The sequence below is a fragment of the Danio aesculapii genome, chromosome 23, assembly GCF_903798145.1.
Source record: "Danio aesculapii chromosome 23, fDanAes4.1, whole genome shotgun sequence".
Lineage (NCBI taxonomy): Eukaryota > Metazoa > Chordata > Actinopteri > Cypriniformes > Danionidae > Danio > Danio aesculapii.
In genome coordinates this window covers 26,198,944-26,216,676 of record NC_079457.1, presented here as the reverse complement: position 1 = coordinate 26,216,676, position 17,733 = coordinate 26,198,944, and the positions used below count along the sequence as shown (strand labels likewise).

General features: G+C 37.0%; 1 protein-coding gene across 1 annotated transcript; it reads left to right on the top strand.

Moving 5' to 3' along the window:
- On the top strand, nt 1–17,049 carry dnmt3bb.2 (DNA (cytosine-5-)-methyltransferase 3 beta, duplicate b.2). Its single transcript, XM_056449868.1, has 25 exons — nt 1–147; nt 1,260–1,382; nt 2,952–3,097; nt 3,229–3,400; nt 3,481–4,982; nt 5,294–5,441; nt 5,528–5,647; nt 5,751–5,860; nt 5,935–5,985; nt 7,668–7,811; nt 7,906–8,013; nt 10,222–10,363; nt 10,499–10,762; nt 10,850–10,894; nt 10,977–11,056; nt 11,742–11,854; nt 12,100–12,283; nt 12,568–12,652; nt 12,756–12,901; nt 13,539–13,629; nt 14,539–14,687; nt 16,007–16,092; nt 16,215–16,284; nt 16,364–16,485; nt 16,586–17,049. The coding sequence occupies exons 2-25, from the start codon at nt 1,271–1,273 to the stop codon at nt 16,740–16,742; spliced, it is 4,347 nt and encodes a 1,448-aa protein (XP_056305843.1). The 5' UTR covers nt 1–147; nt 1,260–1,270; the 3' UTR covers nt 16,743–17,049.
- The last annotated feature ends 684 nt before the right edge of the window (nt 17,050–17,733 follow it).

Here is a 17,733-nt window from a genome sequence, read left to right as displayed (position 1 = left end):
TCGGTAGGAGGACATATGTTGTGAACGTTTGTGGATATCAACAAAATCGACACCGTACTTGAATCCGACCAATCCGATGATCCGCTGAAGTCGCGGTATCGCCAGGGAGGACCGATTACCAAAACATTGACCGGACGGACGGTGGTGGTAAGTAGTGGTAAACACAATGGATTTTACTTGATCTATAGTACCCTGAATGTAAAGAGCAGACCGCGCGACCTGTGGATGCGGAAATAACTGTACTCGTGAGCTGCAGGTTAACCAGTGTTGAGTAAAATGATTATATTATAAATTAATCCCATTTTACTCTTAAGAAGTAACACATTTAGATACTTTTAAAGTCACTTATTAATTTTTGCCAACACTGCTTTAGCGCAAAATGGTTCATTTGGAACAACAATTACATGAGCCGAATGTGCTGTGAGTGTTTTGAAAAACTGATTATTTGCGACACCAGAATATAGTTGACTGTGTAATTGCATATATATAAACAACACATGTTATTGTTATCGCTAATGCTCGTGCTTCACAAATAAACCCAATGCGTGTTTACAAATAAAAAGTTCACTATATTCATTCTGGTCTAAACAAATATAATGCACTTAAAACTATTTATAAAACGACTTCCATTTGCTTTTAGCATGTGTTCATACCTCATACTACTGTGTACGCACAAAGTATACAATACAGTCAAATTTCAGCACTGACCAGTAACTTAACGTTAACTCGTTTTTTAAAAGTTTGCCTCTTTGTTTCCCGGGTACTATGCGTGTGTCCCCATCGTGCAGTGAGTGTGTGGAGGAATGACTGCTGGGAGGCCGCTCGCACTTCATTGGCCCAAACAGCTGTTCCTCCCTTTAAGTTTTCGCGGCAAAGTGTGCGCATGCGGATACTAGCCATTCTGACACTGCATGTATCAGCCATTCTCACAGCGCTCATGTTTAAAACGTATTTAACTGTTTCAGTCTACTTTATATGGACGCTCCCATGTGAAAAACAGGCATCTTTGGTCCTGTTCTTTCGAAGATGATTATATTTTATTTGTTTTTTATTTGTTGGTTTGAATGAAAACCTTTGCTTTACATGTATTATATTTTATTAATTGTGTTCTTAAAAATACTAAGATTTCTTTATGTTGTAAAGTTGTTACTACATACTTAGTATTGCATAGTAACATGGTTATGTCAGTGGCAGTGTTATTTATGTGTAAACGGTTACAACAGTAATGACTTTAGTCTAACATTACAGTATCTCCACAGGTTATGGAAAAATGGTGGCAGATTTAAAGATTGGAGAAGATAAACACAGTCTCGGTGAGCTGTTGGACTGGCTCAATGGATTACTTCAAGCCACGTTCAGTCAAGTGGAGGACACATGCTCAGGTATTTTTGTTTCTAGCTAACTAAAACATGTTAAAATAGATGCTATTTTGGAAGCTTATTTTAAAGGTTACTTACTCTTAGGACCGTTTATTATTACGGTGGCTGAGAGAGCTTAAGGTGCTGCAATTTATGAAAACACATGCACTTACAAAAAACACCAGCAAATTAAGAAAAGATCTTCATCAGTTTGACAGCACATGTGCTGCAAATCCTCACAATGCATACACATTAAAAAACGCGCTACATTTTCCCACAACTCAAACAATTGAATTAAACACGCTGCATTTTCTCACAACACTAAAAGAACAGAACACAATGGGAATGTTTCAAGGAGACACTAAAACGGGATGGACACCGCTGTGCCATGACTATTGCTCTGTGAAGTTTGAAACGTGAGTTTTTTTTATTTGTTTATTTTAATATCCCGATTCCCTTGTCTTTAGTATTTATTAGTCAAAAGAATCATAACCTAAATAGCCGGGTCTGTCATGTTTTAAGGCTGGTTTATACTTCTGTGTTGAGTGATCAGCACGCCCCCGAGACCTGCCTTGCGTGTAGTCATGCATTTATACTTTTGATTGCTGTTTGTGTTGCTCTGCAATAACACTTCAGATACGCTAGCTGGCAGTAGGTTATGTTATGTTAATCAGTGTCTGGTTTCTTTGTGGGTGTTTTGTATTTTCTGAATGCTACCTTAATGTACAAGTAGCTAATACTCACTGATTCAGAGGCGGCAACCGGCGGACGTGCAACAACATTAATCATTAGGTAAACACAAAACAACAGTTTCCATCTGGAGCTCCTTCACGGGACTCCAGTGGGTTCGCGCGGCTCTCGCTCCCGCCTACACTGGTCACAGCTACCAATCCGAACAATTACAGAGCTTGCGCGACACGTCGTTGCAACGTGTAGTTACATTTTTTAAAGGTGCGCGTCAGCCATGGCGAGGGCTATGCTGCACCAGAGCATACACGTGCACTTGCTGCAGAAGTATGAATCAGCCTTTGGGGTCTCCTTGAAACTCTGTGTGAAAAAAAATGTGTGTTTTTCAAAAAATTGTTTGTGATGATTTGCAGCATGTTTGCCGTCAAACTGATGAAGATCTTTTCTTAATTTGCTGGCGTTTTTTGTAATTTCACATGTTTTCTTAAACTGCAGCATGTTAAGCTCTCTTGGCCACCGTAGTTTTATGGAATTTCATATGTAGCCACACCATGTTGGTGTTTCGTAACATCTAATTTTTACGAGGTTGGTCGTTAGCCCAACGCTCAACCCCCAACCTGGAGGATCAGGGCATATGCAACCGACTATTTAGATTACTCAATTTATCTATAGCACACGTCTTTGGACATGTGGGAGAAACTGGAGCGCCCAGAGGAAACCCACATGAACACGGGAAGAACATGCAAACTCCACACAGAAATACCAACTGACCCAGCCGGGGGCTTAAACTAGCGACCTCCCTGCTGTGAGGCGTCAGCGCTACCCACTGCTCCATCTTTTGAGGGTTATATCTCTTATATAATAATAAAAAATATAAACAATTATATGGTGTTGACATTTTTTCAGGTGCTGCTTTTTGTCAGTTGATGGACATCATTCAACCTGGATCTATTGACATAACTAAAGTGAATTTCACAGCAGAGGAGAACCTAGACATCTTGAATAATTATAATCTGCTACAGGAAGCTTTCAGCAAGGCACAGATTCAAAAGGTGAGTACGCATAGAATTCCACTCTACAAGGGTTTGATGAAATTAAAGTTTATGATATTCGCTTTTAGTTAAATAAATGTAATGCAGTGATCAACATGTGCTACAGTCATCTTTTTTACGTCTTTTTATAGGAGCTGAAGCTGACATTGTTGGTGAATGGAGATATTTTGACAACGTGTGATTTGCTTACATGGTTCAAAGACATGCATGATCACAACTTTGCAAAGCAGAAATGTAACCCACAGGGGGGGTTTGTTAAACCTGAAGTAGTTTCATTGAAATCAAACAGAGAGTTTGAAACAAGTAGGTGTTTACTTTTTGTGTTTATTATTAATTCTGTAAAACCGGTATAGGTTTAATGATGTCATCTCTTTTATTTATAGTTAAGAAGGAAAATGTTTCAAGCCTCTACAGTACTGAAGAAACAAGTCTAAACCAGAAAATGCTAAACATTGAGAAGACATCACAAGAGTCTCTCTCCTGGAGTCCACTCACATCTTTCAAAAGAAAGTATGGCTCATCTACCTTCAATGATGATGAATCAAACAATATAAATAGCAAGGACTGTCCAGGCCAGAAATCAAATGGAGACATTACACCATTCTGCAGCCAGACTCCATACTGCCTTTATTTCTTTCATGGAGTGGAGCTCGAGGATGACAAGAAGGCCAATCTGATCTTGTTGGGCTTTTTTGACAAAGAAACTGGGGAAAACAATATCAGACTACTAGATGTTGTCTGTCCAACAAAAGAATCCACTGAAGACATCTGCAACTACATCTCGGGCATGCTGAGGAAGATTAGAATACCTATATTCAACATGGCAGTATTATATTCAGATTTCCCAGATCACAAACATCTTGTAGCTGGTCTACAGTTAATGAAATCTGAGATTGTGTCTTTATGTGGACTTACAGAACTGACAGGACAAGTGTGTCACAGTGGTGTTGAGAAAATTGAGTTTTCTGACCTGATTCTGAATCTCATCACAGAGATCTACAAACACTTCCCATCTTTCCCAGCAGATCTACAAGCTTTGCTTGAAGATATTGAGGGGTCAGACATTGATAATCATCTGACATCTCAGTGCTCTCTCTTCTGGAGAATAATTAAGAAAATTCTTTTAGCTTGGTCACATCTTGAGAAGTATTTTGGATCTCTGGGTACAGAAGAAGAAGCAGTCTGCCTTCTTCTAGATGATCCCAAAATAAAACTCAACGTCCTCTTTCTTACCCACGCTTTGCAGCCGCTTTGTGATTTTCAGGAGACCATTGATCAAGGTGCCAGCGTCTTACAACTGCTCCAAGATGCTTCTAAATTATTGAGACTTTACACGCAGAGTTTCCTCAGACCAAAAGCAGCAGAGTATTTTCACAGGAGAGGAAAGACCTCACTTGTACGGGAGACGGTGGGACATTTACCTAGAGGAGAGGTTGCAGTCGGCGAACAGGCTGCTGATTTTCTCCAGCAGCACTCTGAAGAGTTGTCTGACTACTTGGAGACATTTCACAGTTCCATCATCTCCTTCTACACCACTGTTACTGTTAGTATCGTTGAACGTCTACCTCTCCCTGATTCCACCCTGAGAAACTTGTCGTTGGTGTTGAGTCCAGGAAAAAAGCTTGAAGTGACCGGCAAAATGGTCCAAGAATTAGGCGTCGGTTTTGGTGTTTGCTTAAGCCCAGACAATGTCAGCCTGCTAACGGATGAGTTTTTGGAGTACCAGTTTATTGACGGGAGTGACACTGGCTCAGTCGACCAGCCAACTGAGAAGTACTGGCAAACAGAGCTGAGGATTATGGGAAATGCATCTAATTTTGGGAAATTAATTGTTAGCTTGTTGGCCCTTCCCAAAACACTGAAAAAAGAGATCATTTTTGAACAGGTGATTATCATTTATCATACATCGATCGATCTGACCATCTAGAACAGGCATGGGCAAACTTGATCCTCGAGGGCCGGTGTCCCTGCAGAGTTTTGCTCCAACACTAATCAAACACACCTGAACACCCTAATTAGTGTCTTTAAGATCACTAGAAAGCTACAAGCAGGTGTGTTTGATTAGGGTTGGAGCAAAACTATGCAGGGACACCGGCCCTCCAGGATCGAGTTTGCCCACCCCTGATCTAGAACCATGTACATTTCGCTCACACAGACATCTAAATGTTTCTTTTTGTGTGGTTATCTCTATTTCAGATGTTTCAACAAACTGACTATCTCAAGATGATGAGAATAGAGGATTGTGAGGATAAGGATATAATGGAGGACGATGTCACAGACAGCAGCTCGTATAAAAGCGCTCCATCACATCTCAGTCCAGAGACTCAGGGAAGCAGCATATCTGGTAAAGAGTCAAACTTTACAAAGATCAAAACATATCAAGAAGCCGATCTGTACTAACTTTGGATGACAAATGAATTTTTATTTCAGATGTCATTGACCTTACTGAAATGGATGAGATGGCTCCAGTGGAAATAGAGGACATTGCACCAATGGATGTGGATGATATTGTGTCAATTTCTTCTGATTCCGAAACAGAAAACCAAAAAGGTCTCTTCAGCTGATCAGATATACCAAAATAATGGCATTTTATCCTGCAATTGTGCAGCATTGAGACAGGTCTAAGTAACTTACCTTTCCCTTCTTTTCACAGACAATGTTCCAAAAGTATCTATAGTCTTAGATGATGACGATGATGATGAAATGACAGATGATGATGACGATTATGGCTGTGAAGTTGGCGAAGTCATGTGGAAGTATTCGGTAAATATTTTCCCATTGGTTTTATGCTTTAAGTTCATTTCTGGGTGTCTTGATTAAACTTTTTTTCCTCCTAGAAAAATAAAGAAGGAAATACACAAAATGAGATAACAGACAACACATACCAGGTAAATTCATTTATATTTCTATATTAAAACATTATGACCCAATTTAACAGGGTGTCCGTGGGGTTTTAAAAAGTATTTAAAATTGATCAATCTTTTTAGAGAAATTCAAGGCCCTTAAAAATTATTAAAGTCTTAAATGCCATTTTTCAATGTATTTAATTTGATATCAGCATGTTAAAGTTTACCTGAATAATTTTTTTTTATATTGGAAGGCTGTGTAGTTTATGAAATCAGGGTAAGTAAGCAGGAAAACACTGTTATTCCTGCAGCTGTAAAGGCACCACGTACTGGATTAACATTTTTTTTTAGTATATAAGTACAGTTTTAGTTTAGGATTCGTTTCTTGCAATCACTATTTAGTAAAAAATATACTGCAAGTTAAAATGTTGGCAATGTTACTGATTGAAACCTGAAGTGGTGATGGTTTTAAAATGGATGCAAATAGTCTTAAAAAGGTCTTAAAAAGGTATTGAATTTCAATCTCTGATTCCTGTATGTACCCTGTATAAAAATGATGTAGAATTACACATTACTGATGTGCTTGAGACAAATAAATGTATTTATTATGTGTTTTAAGATATTTGACTGCAACTTATTCAGTTAAGCAGACTCAAATGTGCAATTTAGCCAAACATGTCATTTAGGTTTTTAAATAGCTTTATTGCTGTAAAGCAGGGGTGTCAAACCCGGTTCCTTGAGGAACCTGCACAGTTTAGTTCCAACCCTGCTTCAACACACTTACCTGTAGGTTTCAAATGTTGCGTCTCAATTTGCATACTTATACTACGCCCTAAAAGTATAAACTTTTTTTGTGAAGGAAAATGATGTACTTTTCAGTGTGTAGCAGAAGAATATGAAGGATTTGGGACATACTACTTCCTCATTAACCGATCGTTGTGTTGCTGAGCCTTGTCAATCACACACATCATTCATATTTTTGTCATATTTAATTTTCTATCTTATTGGAGAAGCAGCAGCAGGTTAATCCTCCATTTACGAGTCTTTCATGCAGATAAATCTCCTCAGGTTTTTGGATAATTATATATACAGACATTAATATCCAAACACGTCTTTATATAAGGTCAGTATTGTTGTTGCAGATGAAATATAACACATAAAACGTGATTTAAATATTTTGCAGTTAGATATTAGTTCGATATTAGTTAGGCTAGATATTAATTAACAGTCATACAAACATCTTTACCGAAGCCTCTCTACTTGACAGTTGGTCTTGTGAGTCTATCATGTTTGTAGTTTATTTACACTTTTCACCGCATTCAAATTCACGTCCAACGTGCAATGTACTGTGGGCAATATTCATGGTTAGAGTATGGACGGAAATAGTAAACCATCCAGGAACCTTTGGCATAATCTTTTCAACATACTACAATCTGGGACATACTAATACTTTTTTTCAAATCCTATTTAGGACGGATAGTATGCGAATTAGGATGCAGATAAACAAGCCTGAAGACTCATTTAGTTTGATCAGGTGTGTTTAATTGGGGTTGGAACTAAACTGTGCAGAGCTGCGGCTCTCCAGGAACTGAGTTTGACACCTGTGCTGTAAAGTATAACATTCTGGTAACAATTCATTTACCATGGAACGGAAGAAAGTGTTCAAATAAAATATAGTAAGACTTTAACCTTTATCATCTAATGAGTGTTGTGTTTATTTTTAGGATGGTTATTCAGTTGGTGAGATGGTTTTGGGACCAATTGAGGGCTTTGGGCTTTGGCCTGGACTAGTTCAGAGCTGGGACAGCGAGAGGCCTTGTGGCTCCATGCGTAAAGTGATTTTCTTTGGGAACGGGATGCAGACAGAAGTAAAAAAATATATATATATTATGTATGCATGCTTTTTGATATTTCACTTACTCAATGAAAAAAAAAATACACGTAACAAATAATCTATTTCAGGTCCAAGCAGACAGGCTTCTGCCCTTCTCTTCATTAGCCAAGTGCTTTTGTTCTAACTCCTTCGCTACAGTAATGGCATATAAAGATGCAATTTTCAGTTCTCTGCAGGTAAGGCAAATTCTGTTACTAGTGCACTGTAGTCCATGATAATATTATTTCACATAATTTGCAGTTCCTCTTGGCTTTGTTAGTGGCATAGAAAACGTTAAAACATTAAGGTCCAGAATGCCTAGCCAATGGACCCTTTTCACAAGACTGTAATGACGTGTCATCATAATCTTAAATCTTTGAAAGGTTTTCATATATAGATTTTTTTTAAAAACGTATGAACATTTTTATGCAGTTATGTATGTATTATATCATCTTTGCGTTAAATTATAAAAAACATATTACAGCTTATTTCTAATGCAGTGTACAGTTGAAGTCAGAATTATTAGCCCCCCTTTGATAAATATTTCCAAAATGATGTTTTAACAGAGGAAAGAAATTATCACAGTATGTCTGATAATAGTTTTTCTTCAGGAGAAAGTCTTATTTGTTTTATTTCTGCTAAAATAAAATAAGTTTTTAATTTTTTAAAAAACCATATTAGGGTCAAAATTAATAGCCCCTTTAAGCTATATATTTTTGATAGTCCACATAACAAACCATCGTTATACAATAACTTGCCTAATTACCCTAACCTGTCTAGTTAACCTAAATAATCTAGTTAAGCCTTTAAATGTCGCTTTAAGCTGTATAGAAGTGTCTTGAAAAATATCTAGTCAAATATTATTTACTGTCATCAAGGCAAAGATAAAATAAATCAGTTATTATAATTGAGTTATTAAAATAAATGTGTTGAAAATATCTTCTCTCCGATAAACAGAAATTGGGGAAAAAATAAATGGGGTGGGGGGGGGGGGGGGGGGGGGGAATGTAAACCTGGAAATGTAAGAAGTTAACCAGTGTTGAGTTGTTGAGGGTGTACTCACACTAGGCACAGTTGCCATGAACAGTGCCCGGGTGTGATTGTCCCCCTCTCCCCTGACGACTCAGACTCTCACTGCATTTTTACCTTCTGAGCCCGAACACGCCTACGTCATCGATGATGTGACTGTTCAGTTAGGAAGAGAAGTGCTCTCGCTCCATACAATGGAGATTGCTTTCATTATATTGTTTTGGATTATAGTAAGTCGTTTGGGATGCAGTGACACACAGCTAAATCTTTTGCTGAACAGATCCACCACTTTTCACGCTCATACATTTTCATAAAATCATTGTGCTGCACGTATTAGGAGGTTTGCTGAAGGTGGCAGCTAACGTCCAGCAAGGGGTTTGGGTCTTTGATAAACTATGACAGTTTGTGTTCATTGAAAAGTAAGAATGATTTATAAATTCATATGAAACAGTCTCTTAAAAGTGATGCAGCATCTTCAGTTTTGCGCTCGGGCACACTTTGCACTCACACTGGCCCGACCAACCAATGCTCTGGCTAGGCATGTGCCCATATAAGATACCGATGGTATGATAACCTTGGATAAAATTATCATGGTTTGCTGCATCATTTGCTGTATCACAGTATTGTGATTATTGCTTTCAAATAAGTTCCTTTTAAATGGCTGGGGACAAAACTAAAACTTTTTTCCCTTTGAACACAATATATTTTATTTTAGGAGACATTTAAAATATTTTGGATCAGGCTAAATTATTTTAAATGGATCTTTAACTTCAGGTGTTTAAAAAAACAGATTTCTTTACAATTTAAATGGCATCTTTGGATATCTTTTCTGCTGGAGATACTGTTATCCTAAAAATAACCAAAAAATGTAAATAAAAAAATCTTATATATACCTTAGGAACAGTGTAGCAGAAAATTTTTACAGTTTCCAAACCACGATATAGCTTGATAACAGTTATGGTCCTATGCCTAGCTCTGGCCCACCTCTTCCAACTGGGCCAGGGCCACCTAAGCAAACTGCACCCGGGTGCAGCACGGAGCACACACATTTGTCAAATGAATCAGGAAAAGGTGGTCAAATACGCTCCTGGGAATGGTTCGAATAGCCTAGTGTGAGTACACCACATGTTTTTGTAACAACATGAGCTCTCCAAAATGAAGAAGTGATTAACAATATTCAAATATGTAGAAAAGTGCTTTATTTGTGGTTTGTATACAAAGAAATCATTGTTTGGATTTAAATCTTTGGGTGAACATTGTCTATTACTAATATCTGTTTATACTGATAGTTTGTTGTGTCAGAATGTATTTAAATATTCTAGTCTAGGCACACAAACGTCTAAATTCTTATTGTGTGATTTGTAACATGTCTCTAGGTGGCTTCCAGACGCAGCAGAATGTTTTTTTCTCCAGAGAGTGAATCTAAGGATGAGCTTCTTAGAGTCATGTTGAACTGGGCATTTGGAGGCTTTGAACCACTGGGTGCAGATGGACTCCAACCTCAATCAGAATACAATGGTATGCAACAACAACTGAATGATTTTCTTTGACCTCAGTGTTTTACTTCAATATGTGGCATATTGTTTTAAATGCAGTATTCATTTAATGTATTCTATTCTCTTTCTTTCTTATACGCTTTCTTATATATAATAGTGAAAGTGAAAAAGGGAAACCGCAAGAACCCTACAGGAAAGTTGTTTAATTTAACTGTGCCTCTCAATAAAATCCCTGAATCTCTGGACCTGAACAATGGCTCAGTAGACCTGGGGACAACAGATGCCGACAAGAAAGACTTGTATTCAAAATGGAATGGAGGATCAATGCAGAACGTTAAGATTCGTAGAAAATATAAACAGCGGAATAAGAATATCACCCCAACTGTACAGATCGAGTCCAGGCAGAACAGCCAAAAAAGACGTATGTGCATGCTCTATATTCATTGCTGCTATTAAAATTGTAATGACAAATAATAGAAACCTGATGTTTGTTGAACTTTTTTCACAGATCAAATGGTGCATGAATTTCTTAAAAATAAGAGAAAGATTGAAGGTGAGACACTCTTTTATAAGTATTGTGTTAATTTAGTTGATAATGAGGAAAGTTTAACCGTATTTCATTTCCTTTCCCTCAGATTTCTGCTTATCTTGTGGCAGTATGCCTGTTGACATCATTCATCCACTCTTCGAAGGAAAGCTGTGTACAAACTGCAAGGTATTACACGTACTTTAACAGCTCTAGTTAACACACATGGGTTTAGTTATACCGGCTACACCTGTAACTAACTGTTACAAATATAAACCATCCTTATGCTGGGTTTGCATTACTTAATTTGCTCAAAATTACTCGCGTGATGTTTCGAGTGATGAAGAACATGGATAAAACTGTTTTAACTGTTTAGACATGAATATAACTACGTTAGCTGCTTTGTACCTGTTGTTAAAGTACCAAAAGCCAAATGCAGCTGTGTTTAGATTCACAGCACAATCCAGAGGTTCACCATCTCCTTCAGAAACTGTCTAAAAGACAGCCGCTTCCAGCACTGTTTGAAGGTTACAGTTACCCAGTTTAATGACCTGCTATTACTGCTATCTGCTGGAAACCCAGATCAGAAACATTTGTGAACTCAATTTTTATAATGTGATTGAGGTGAATTCCATGCTTTTGTGGCAATCGCATCACTCGTTCCGCATCATTCGCATTTCCCCATAGAAATTGGCCTCTATTTGCTTATTTACATTGACTTTGCATAGAACTTAGTCATGTGAATACTTAATTTCCATTTGGTGTGAACTCAGCATTTGACAAACAATAATTAGTAGACTTTGTAATACAAGGAGCAGCACTAAGTTTTAGGTTAACGATTACAATGATGTGTTTGTCTGTTTGTCACATGTAGTTTAATTTTACGGAGACGCTGTACAGATATGATGAAGATGGCTATCAGTCGTACTGCACCGTCTGCTGTTCTGGCATGGAGGTCATTCTGTGTGGCCATGACAGCTGCTGTCGGTAAGTGTGTTTAAGGAATTGGTGATTCAGATTGTAGGCTTTATTCAAGGTACCATCAAATCTAATTTGTGATAAGAATAAAAACAAGGGTGTGATGCATGAAAACATAGCATTTTAAAAGACTGAATTGTTGTTTATCTACTCTTAAAACAGTTATTTTAATTAGTTATTTATCGATTCCTTAGTTTGGTTTTCAGGCTTCTGAATCCTACTCTGCTGAAATTTGGTATTTTTCCGCTTTGTAGCTCCTTCTGTGTGGACTGTCTGGATATTTTAGTGTGTCAGGGGACGTTTGACCGGCTGAAAAATGTGGACCCTTGGACCTGTTACTTGTGTGCACCTGAGACCAGCTCTGGAGCCTTGAAGCCCAGGCATGACTGGAGCATCAGAGTGCAGGAGTTCTTTGCCAATGACACCGGCATGGAGTTTGTTAGTGGTTGTTTTATATTGTTCATCATCTAGACCAGTGGTTCTCAAACATGCTCTCAATCATATCTTTTTAGTCAAACACACCTAATTCAACTCATCAGCTCATTAGCAAAGACTCCAGAACCTGAAATGGTTGTGTGAAACAAAAGAGACATGCAAGATCTGCAGGCCAGGAATTGTTCCGGGAACAAGATTGAGAACCACTGATTTATACCAAAAAATAGCAGATGGTCTCTGTGATTTATATTTATATTAGTTCAATTACTGATTTTTGTCATCCTCAGGAACCCCATCGTGTTTATCCATCAATCCCTGCTGTCCAGCGACGTCCAATCAGAGTCCTCTCATTATTTGATGGCATAGCTACAGGTAAAACTGCCTATATTTCTTCAATTATAGTTGAATGCACTTCTATTGTAATCTGTTCTTATACAAGTCATATGGCTCACATAAATACATTTTATCTTTTTAGGATATCTTGTTCTGAGGGATCTTGGCTTCAAAGTGGAAAAGTATGTGGCTTCAGAAATTGATGAAGAGTCAATTACCATTTCCATGGTCAACCATGATGGGAAAATCACTCAAGTGGATGATGTGAAAAACATTACGAAAAAACATGTGAGTTACAAATTGGTCACACAAAAAAAGCAGTCATCATTTACTCTCTCTCATGTCAGTCCAAACCCATAAGACTTTTGAAGTGTACAGAAACATAACTGATTGACAATCATGAACAAATCTTATTGGTTCTTGTAGTAGCTCACACATGTTGCTGTGGCAGGCAAGAATGAATATAATTTGTACTCATGCATCCAGCAAGCATGCTCTAGCTTCTGTGGCTAAATGTGAATGCAGGAAACGCTGTTTGTCAATCATGTAAATAAAAAATATATAGTCTGTAAACAAAAAAAGGCCTGTTCAGATTAAGTGATTTGTCTCTCTTTAGAAGACATGGATTAAACCTTTCTATATACCTATGGATTAGTTTTTGTCTTATGTTTTATGGCATAAGATTTTTTTAGTAAATTGACTTTCAATGAGGGAACAGAAATTACTCCGATTTAAATATCTTCTTTTTTTGTTCTGACGATAAACAAATGTCTTACTGGTTTGGAACAACATAAGGGAGAGTAAATTATGAGATGCATTTTGAGTTGAAACATCTCTATATACATAATGTGATTTTAGTTTTGCATATGAAAAAGACTCCTTGCCAGTCTATTCATTGATTGCATTCTCTTTCATTTTTTGTTAGATTGAGAAATGGGGTCCATTTGATCTTCTCATTGGTGGAAGTCCATGTAATGACTTGTCCATAGTCAATCCTGCTCGGAAAGGCTTGTATGGTAAGCCCAAAGTACTGAAAGACATGGTTCAAGCATAAACTTAGAAAATATTGCATCTTAAACTTACTTTAAGGGCAACTACGATGAAAATAAACTTTTGTAAGCTTTTTATTTGGACAGAACTGTGTGTATGTTTAGTGTGTCCACTGTCATATTGGAGTGATATAAACACAGGTCTCTTAAAAAAAATTTATGATGTTAAAACAGAATCCAAATCCCAGTGATTTTGAGGCCCACCGCAACGTGATGTGGGAGTGCAGTTTTCCCTGCCAACCGAATTGATTGACAGACTCCATGTTTTTATAATAACATGGATACACATGTCTACAGAACATTTTTTTTGCAAATAAACTGGTATTAAAACATATGTTACAACTGATTTTCATAAGTTTTATAAGTTAAAATGTTTTAAAACAGAGCATGTTTGTAATAGACTATAAAATCGCCATGTAATTCTTAACCACTATAATCACCACGGCCACATGGTGACAGTAAACAGTAAATGTGTCTTTGTGTGTGTGTACTGCAAACAGCATTTGTGTGAGACTCATCATTTCAGAAAGGCTTGAATAAAGCCTTGGTATTTTTGATTAATGAGCTGTATTTCAGCTTCATCCGTGTCTCTATCACTGACTGCTGTTTATCTGACGTAACGCATGATGAGAAGCAGACATGCACACGGAACCGGTGGGCTGGGAGAAGCGTCTCATTTTTCATTTAAAGCCAGAGCCTACAAAAACAGCTACAGTATACTCAGAAGCCAAAATTGGCAGATTCTGGAGGCTATAATAATAAAATAAATAACTTTACAGACACATTCTGGAGACACCAAAGGCTTATCTTACATCTTGTAAAAGAGGTCAAATAAATGCCCTTTAATTAAACTTAATTAATCTCTACTCTCTACAGAGGGCACTGGACGGCTGTTTTTTGAGTACTATCGGCTTCTGAATGTTTTGAAGCCAAAGGAGGATGATCCACAACCTTTCTTCTGGCTGTTTGAGAATGTCACCTTCATGCAAACCCACGTTAAAGCAGACATTTGCCGCTTTCTGGAAGTAAGTGTTTTTGTCGGATAAAGTTTTGGCACACTTTGTTGTGAATATTATGGGTTAGTTCATCCAAAAATTTTAATTGTGTTAATTATTCACCCTCATGTCCTTTTAATCCCCTGAGACCTTCGATAATATTTTGAACACAAGTTAATATATTTTTAGATTAGCTCTCTGATCCTCCATAGATGGCAAGGTGTGTGTGACATTCAAAGTTCATTTTTTTTGGCATATAAAAGTAATTAACAGAATTTTACATTTTGGATGACCTAATGCTTTAAAAATGTCCTACACTACCTTACAAAAGTCTTGTCGTTGATCCCAGTTGTAAGAGCAACGAATAATAATAACTTGACTTCTAGTTGATCATTTACAAAAGTTGGAAAAGGTAGATTTTTCCAATGAATTATCTTTTGAACTGCATCCCAATCATCACAAATACTGCAGAAGACCTATTGAAACCTGCATGGACCCAAGATTCTCACTGAAATCAGTCAAGTTTGGTGAAGGAAAAATCATGGTTTGGGGTTACATTCAGTATTGGGGCATGTGAGAGATCTGCAGAGTGGATGGCAACATCAACAGCTTGAGTTATCAAGACATTTGTGCTGTCCATTACATTACAAACATGAGAGGGCAAATTCTTTAGCAGGATAGCGCTCCTTCTCATCCTCAGCCTCCACATCAAAGTTCCTGAAAGCAAAGAAGGTCAAGGTGCTCCAGGATTGACCAGCCCAGTCACCAGACATGAACATTATTGAGCATGTCTGGGATAAGATGGAGGAGGAGGCATTGAAGATGAATCCAAAGAATCTTGATGAACTCTGGGAGGCCTGCAAGAATGCTTTCTTTGCCATTCCAGATGACTTTATTAATAGGTTATTTGAGTCATTGCAGAGATGTATGGATGAAGTCCTCCAAGCTCATGGGAGTCATACACAATATTAATTCCTTTTCCACTGCACCATGACTTTATATTCTATACTGTATTTATGTGACAAGACTTCTAGCAAAGTCTAAGCAAAGTCAAACCTTACTGTCCGAATTAAATCATTAAAAATCAAGGCATGATCATATTTTATTGTGGTAAAATAAGCGTAAACTCGAGGCCTTTGCCTTTCATATAAGCCACTACTGATGCCAAATGATCAACTAGAAGTCAAGTTATTATTTGTTGTTCCTAAAACTTGGATAGTTTTAGGAACAACAGACCAGGACAGGACAGACTTTTGTCAGGTAGTGTATGTTGTTGGGAATTTTTAAAAAATGTATTTGTTTGCTTTTTTGTCTGATGGTACAAATGTTTGTGTGGTTTTTGTTTTTAGTGTAACCCTGTGCTTGTTGATGCCGTGAAAGTGAGTCCAGCTCACAGAGCAAGATACTTCTGGGGGAACATACCTGGCATGAACAGGTGTGACAGTTGTTTTCGTGCGACCTTCGCACTCACTTTTCTTCATAAAATATACAATGGCCTATTTTAAGTGTATGAATATGATATTATACATCACACTTTTTTTATTACATTTCGTCCAGACCAATCATAGCATCTCAGAATGATAAACTCCGTCTTCAAGAATGTCTGGAGCCTGGCCGCACTGCAAAGGTTAGTTATCTCACCTAATATCAAATAGTACTGTAATGATGTCACAGTAGTTGTAACACCGAAATGTACCATTTTCCAGTATGAAAAAATTCGCACTATCACTACACGGCAAAACTCACTGAAGCAGGGCACCAATGACGCACATTTCCCTGTCACCATGAACGGTAAAGATGACCACATATGGATCACAGAATTGGAGAAGTATGTTTTTATGTCTACTTTTTAACTGTAAAATCATGTATATAACTATAAATTGAAAGATAAATGTGCTTTATTTATGATGATTCTGACACTTCCACAGAATATTTGGATTTCCGAAGCATTACACAGATGTGAAAAGCATGGGTCGTCCGCAGAGGCAGAGAGTATTGGGGAAGTCCTGGAGTGTTCCTGTCATCAGACATCTTTTAGCACCACTGAAGGATTACTTTGCTTGTGACGAATTCCCTGTGAAATGAAGAGAGGCTAGGAGGAGGATTTTAATTCTTTTTTGGTCAATGTAAAAAGACTCAGGGACACTCAACTAAGTTGCTTTTTAAGTGTTTTTTAAACTTTTTTAATGAAACTGTTATGATTAGCTGAAGAATAGTTTGGAATAATGCTGGGAAGGTTGATTGTATTTTATTGAATGATGCATAAAATCACGTGTCACTTTTTAAAAATTGTATTTTTCACAATTTATAATCATGTTTTACATGTTAGTTGCAAATAGATAAATGTCGATGTGAGATTGAGCCAAAAAATAAACCTTTTTATTGTGTGCAATGCTTTGTGAAGTACCAAGACATTTAACAAATATATATATATATATATATATATATATATATATATGTATATATATATATATATAAAAGAATAATTGACCATTAGGCATTTTTGCCTCCATATTTTAAAGGGATGGTTTACTCAACAACAAAAAAAAGTACTGTACTCACCTTCATGTGTTTTCAAACATTCTACAATTTCTGTCTATTGTTGAATACAAAATAAATTTTGAAGAATGCTGAAAACACATATTGACTTGTTTCAAACTTTATGTGTTTCTTCTGTTTAACACAAAAGAGGATCATTTGAAAACCTGTAAGCATTTACTTCCATAGTAGGCTACTGTTTTTTTCTACTTTGGAAGTCAATGGTTACAGGTTTTCAAAATATCTCTGTTTGTGTTGAACAGAAAAAAGAAACACATAAAGGTTTGAAAGTGAACTGTGTAAATGATGACAGAATTTCCTTTTTGGGTGAACTATCCCTTTAAGTATCTGAATTTTTCACTCGTTGGCATTTTTTGTCACTGATCATTTTTTTACTTCAATAACTGAAGTTATTATCTTTCATACAATACACAGTACAAATTGTGAAATGTTAATGCACTATAAAATAAATGTTCAAAAGTAGTTATAATCATTTACTCTAGTGCTTCAGTCACATGATCCTTCAGAAATTACTCTA